This window comes from Cariama cristata, unplaced genomic scaffold (assembly GCF_000690535.1).
Source record: "Cariama cristata isolate BGI_N322 unplaced genomic scaffold, ASM69053v1 scaffold8900, whole genome shotgun sequence".
NCBI classification, from domain to species: domain Eukaryota; kingdom Metazoa; phylum Chordata; class Aves; order Cariamiformes; family Cariamidae; genus Cariama; species Cariama cristata.
In genome coordinates, this window is record NW_009594050.1 from 41,283 (window position 1) to 44,467 (window position 3,185).

At 50.5% G+C, this 3,185-nt stretch overlaps 1 protein-coding gene across 1 annotated transcript; it reads right to left on the reverse strand.

The window, feature by feature from the left end:
• Nucleotides 1-1,785: 1,785 nt before the first annotated feature.
• PPP1R3B (protein phosphatase 1, regulatory subunit 3B) lies at nucleotides 1,786-2,797 on the reverse strand. Its single transcript, XM_009696484.1, has one exon. It carries the CDS (start codon nucleotides 2,762-2,764, stop codon nucleotides 1,907-1,909), a length of 858 nt encoding a protein of 285 aa, XP_009694786.1. The 5' UTR covers nucleotides 2,765-2,797; the 3' UTR covers nucleotides 1,786-1,906.
• Nucleotides 2,798-3,185: the final 388 nt, after the last annotated feature.

Here is a 3,185-nt window from a genome sequence, read left to right on the forward strand (position 1 = left end):
ACCTCGACTAAGTGATCAAGCACAGTGACGATGCATTGGTGTTGGGTTTTGAAAAAGCAGCAGTTGAAGGCTAGCTATTCTTCCTACAAGCTCTTGTCCCTTTTGGCATCCAACAGGGATCATACTATCCCTTCTAGGTAAAACAGCTTGTAAGTATTTTATACAGCAGTCTCCAGAATTAAAAGCCAGGTTTAAAAAGTTAAGTAGTCTAGCCCATTGTTTCTCTCCAGCCCATCCATAGGCTACTACAGGCACCCAAAAAATTGTATAAAGCTTATGCACTAGAAAAAGTAAAATTCCCCTGACCTCTATTTCTACAAACTATTCAGCTATTCTGCTCAACTAGGAGGCAAGCAGCTCCGTGAGGCTGTTTGGCACTGGACAAGCTGCCCACCTCACCCCAGCACTGGCGCAGAAGACAAGCCACCTCTCCAGTTAGGGACGGCTCACATCTGGGGTTGGTTTCACATCCAGGGCGGTGTCAGGATAACCCCACATCTCCCCACTCCGCACAGCTACGTCTTTGCACAGGTAGGGTGAGCCCCTTCTTACGGACGCAGAGATGCAAAGTTCGGGCATGTACAAGTTGAATTGGCAGCTACTGCTACAACAGCAAGGGAATGTTGATGTTCATCTGGTTCAGCCACAGCATCCTCACACACGAGTGGTGCCATGCCATTAGCTGCCAAGCAGTCCATGGCACAGAGTAACATACCATTAGGAGTTGGTTTTTTTTAAAAAAAAAAAAGCAATGTCATTTCCAAAGCCTGTTTCTCCCAAAGCATTGCTGGGATCACACATACCACCCCTTTCTCAGTCAAGGCACTTCCACCACAGTAGGGACCCAACAGTCACCTCCTTGTAACAGGACACAGCACAGAGTAGCCGTGTGGTCTGTTTGCATTTAGCTCCTGCAACACCCCAGCACAGCCTCCTGCACAGGACCCCGGGCCCCAGCTGGACAAAACCCTGTTTCACAGTCCACAGCCAGAAGAACTGCATTTTCAGGACGCAGCATGGCCAACAGCCAACTTCAGACGTCCATCAAGGAGAAAAAGTATCATCGATCACTCGTGATTAAAGAAACAGGAAGGTTTTGAAGAATGCAGGGAAGGCTGTCAACCCACGGCTGTGTTAGAAGCACCACATAGCTAACCTCTATTTTTGGTAACATGAAGGCTATAATGAGAGGTTTTTCAAGATCAGCTGATAAAACAACTGGTGACTAAGCAATCGGAGCCTCTCCCACAGGCACATACGTCTCCTAATATGGCAGGCTGTAGGGCCAATTTCCTGCCATCACAGTTGTATTTTCATCGCCCAAACACCCCTTCTGCCTCCAGTAGGAAGGACCCACGCTACAAGGATGCGTGCAAGGAGAGGGCTCCGTTCCCCGCAAGCCAACCACTCTATTACCCGAGAAACACGGGCCAGCTCTGCAAGGAGAACCCTGCAGCTGAAGTACAGCCCACTACAAAGATAATACCAGAACATATTTTGAAAAAGCCTTTTAACACTAGGCAAGCAATACAAACCAGCCACCACTACCTAGCTTGGCCAGACTATATAAGCACTGTAGTGTTTTCCTGGAGACTAGCAGCTTTACAGAAGAGGAAGGAGTAGCAGCACTGAAGAGACGCACGAGCAACAGCTCCTGGTCCTCTGAGCATCTGGAGAGGCAGTTATCCGAGTTGGGCAGGGAAGGCAGCCCTTTATGTCAGAGATGCTTCCCTGACTGTAAGCCCGCTGCCAGCAGAGCACTGCACACCTGGTTTTGCCGGGAGGCTTATGCAGAGCTACACGGAGCCATCCTTCTTCCACCTTTCCGTACACCCCGCGTTCAGACCAGCTCCCAGGCCTGCAGACACACCATCCACAGTTAGTCAATCAGGACTTTATTCTTGGGTCAATAATAAGGCCCCAGCTTCTCGTAGCCCGAATAGCTGGGCCACTCGGGAAAGAGGCCGTAGGAGCAGCGAGGGCTCCCGAACTGGTCAAAGGCGCTGCTGAAGTCAGGGCCTCGTGGGGGGCGGACGGCTTCCTGGGCAGACTTCAGTTCTGACCGTATGATCCTGTAATTTGTGCCCCTGTTGCTGTCCCAGTACACCTTCCCATCGCACTCGAAGGAGATGGCAAACTCGACTCTTTCGTGGGATTGAATTCCCTCGGGCAAGCTGATGTCAAAGGAAAACGTGTCCCGATCTGACCCTCCGTACGTATCCTTGACATACTGGCATGGGTAATCTACAAAGTTTTTCCAGGTGTCAAACGTCATCCTGATCTTCACAGTCTTTTCAAAAGCGAGGTTCTTCACCTTCACTGTTCCCACAACGGATCGCTCCTTTAGCATACAGTTTTCAAGGCAGACACAGTCTGCCTGGAGGCGGTTTCTGAAGTCCAGGTAGTCCACTGAGGGCTGAACAAAATCCAGGACAAAGCTGTCCCTCTCCACTGTTGTCAGACCCACAATGTTGTCTATCAGCTCGGTGATGTTGAAAGGAATGTCCAGTGGATCGTCAAACTCCGAGAACACCTTCACCATCGTCAGAGCGAAGCCTCTGCTATCTGCAAACGACACCCTCTTCTTCACTTTGTGTGTGAAGGAGTTTGCCGTCTCTTCTGGTCCATTCACCGCACTCTTGCTACTCAGCTGGATGCAGGGCCGCAACGGCTTGGTTGGCTTCGGAGCAATTTTGAAGGCACACTTCTCTCTTCGCAAGGGTGAAGAGCATACGTATAGCTGCATTGCTACGTCCACAGCCATGGCTTGTTTGTGAGGAAAATAGTCTAATACTCTGGAAGATGAGAAGAAGGGTTAGTTCACGTTAGAAAGGCATTGTCGGACAATTGCTGCACCACTTCCCCCCAGCCATCCCAAAGAAACTTGCTTCCCTCGGCCCCACAAGTCCCGCAAGCTTAATTAGAGGCAGGTACTCGCACGGTGTGATTTACAGACATGGCGAGAAGCGTGCTGCAGCAGAAGTGGGAGGACCAGAGCCTGCTGTGCCCTTGGACAAGATCTCTCCTAATTGCCACAGGGACAGAGCCACCATTTGAAGACACAGGCGGGCACTGCCCTACTAGGCTAGCAATAGCAGGCTCCAGAGCTTTTCTGACCCAAAGCAAAGCCCATGGCTCAGTCCTGCTGATGTCCACAAAACTCAGGGATCATCAAATTTCAATGC

What these genes read in the sequence shown, in the direction of transcription:
- PPP1R3B (XM_009696484.1), bottom strand. Translation starts at nt 2,764, where the DNA reads ATGGCTGTGGACGTAGCAATGCAGCTATACGTATGCTCTTCACCCTTG.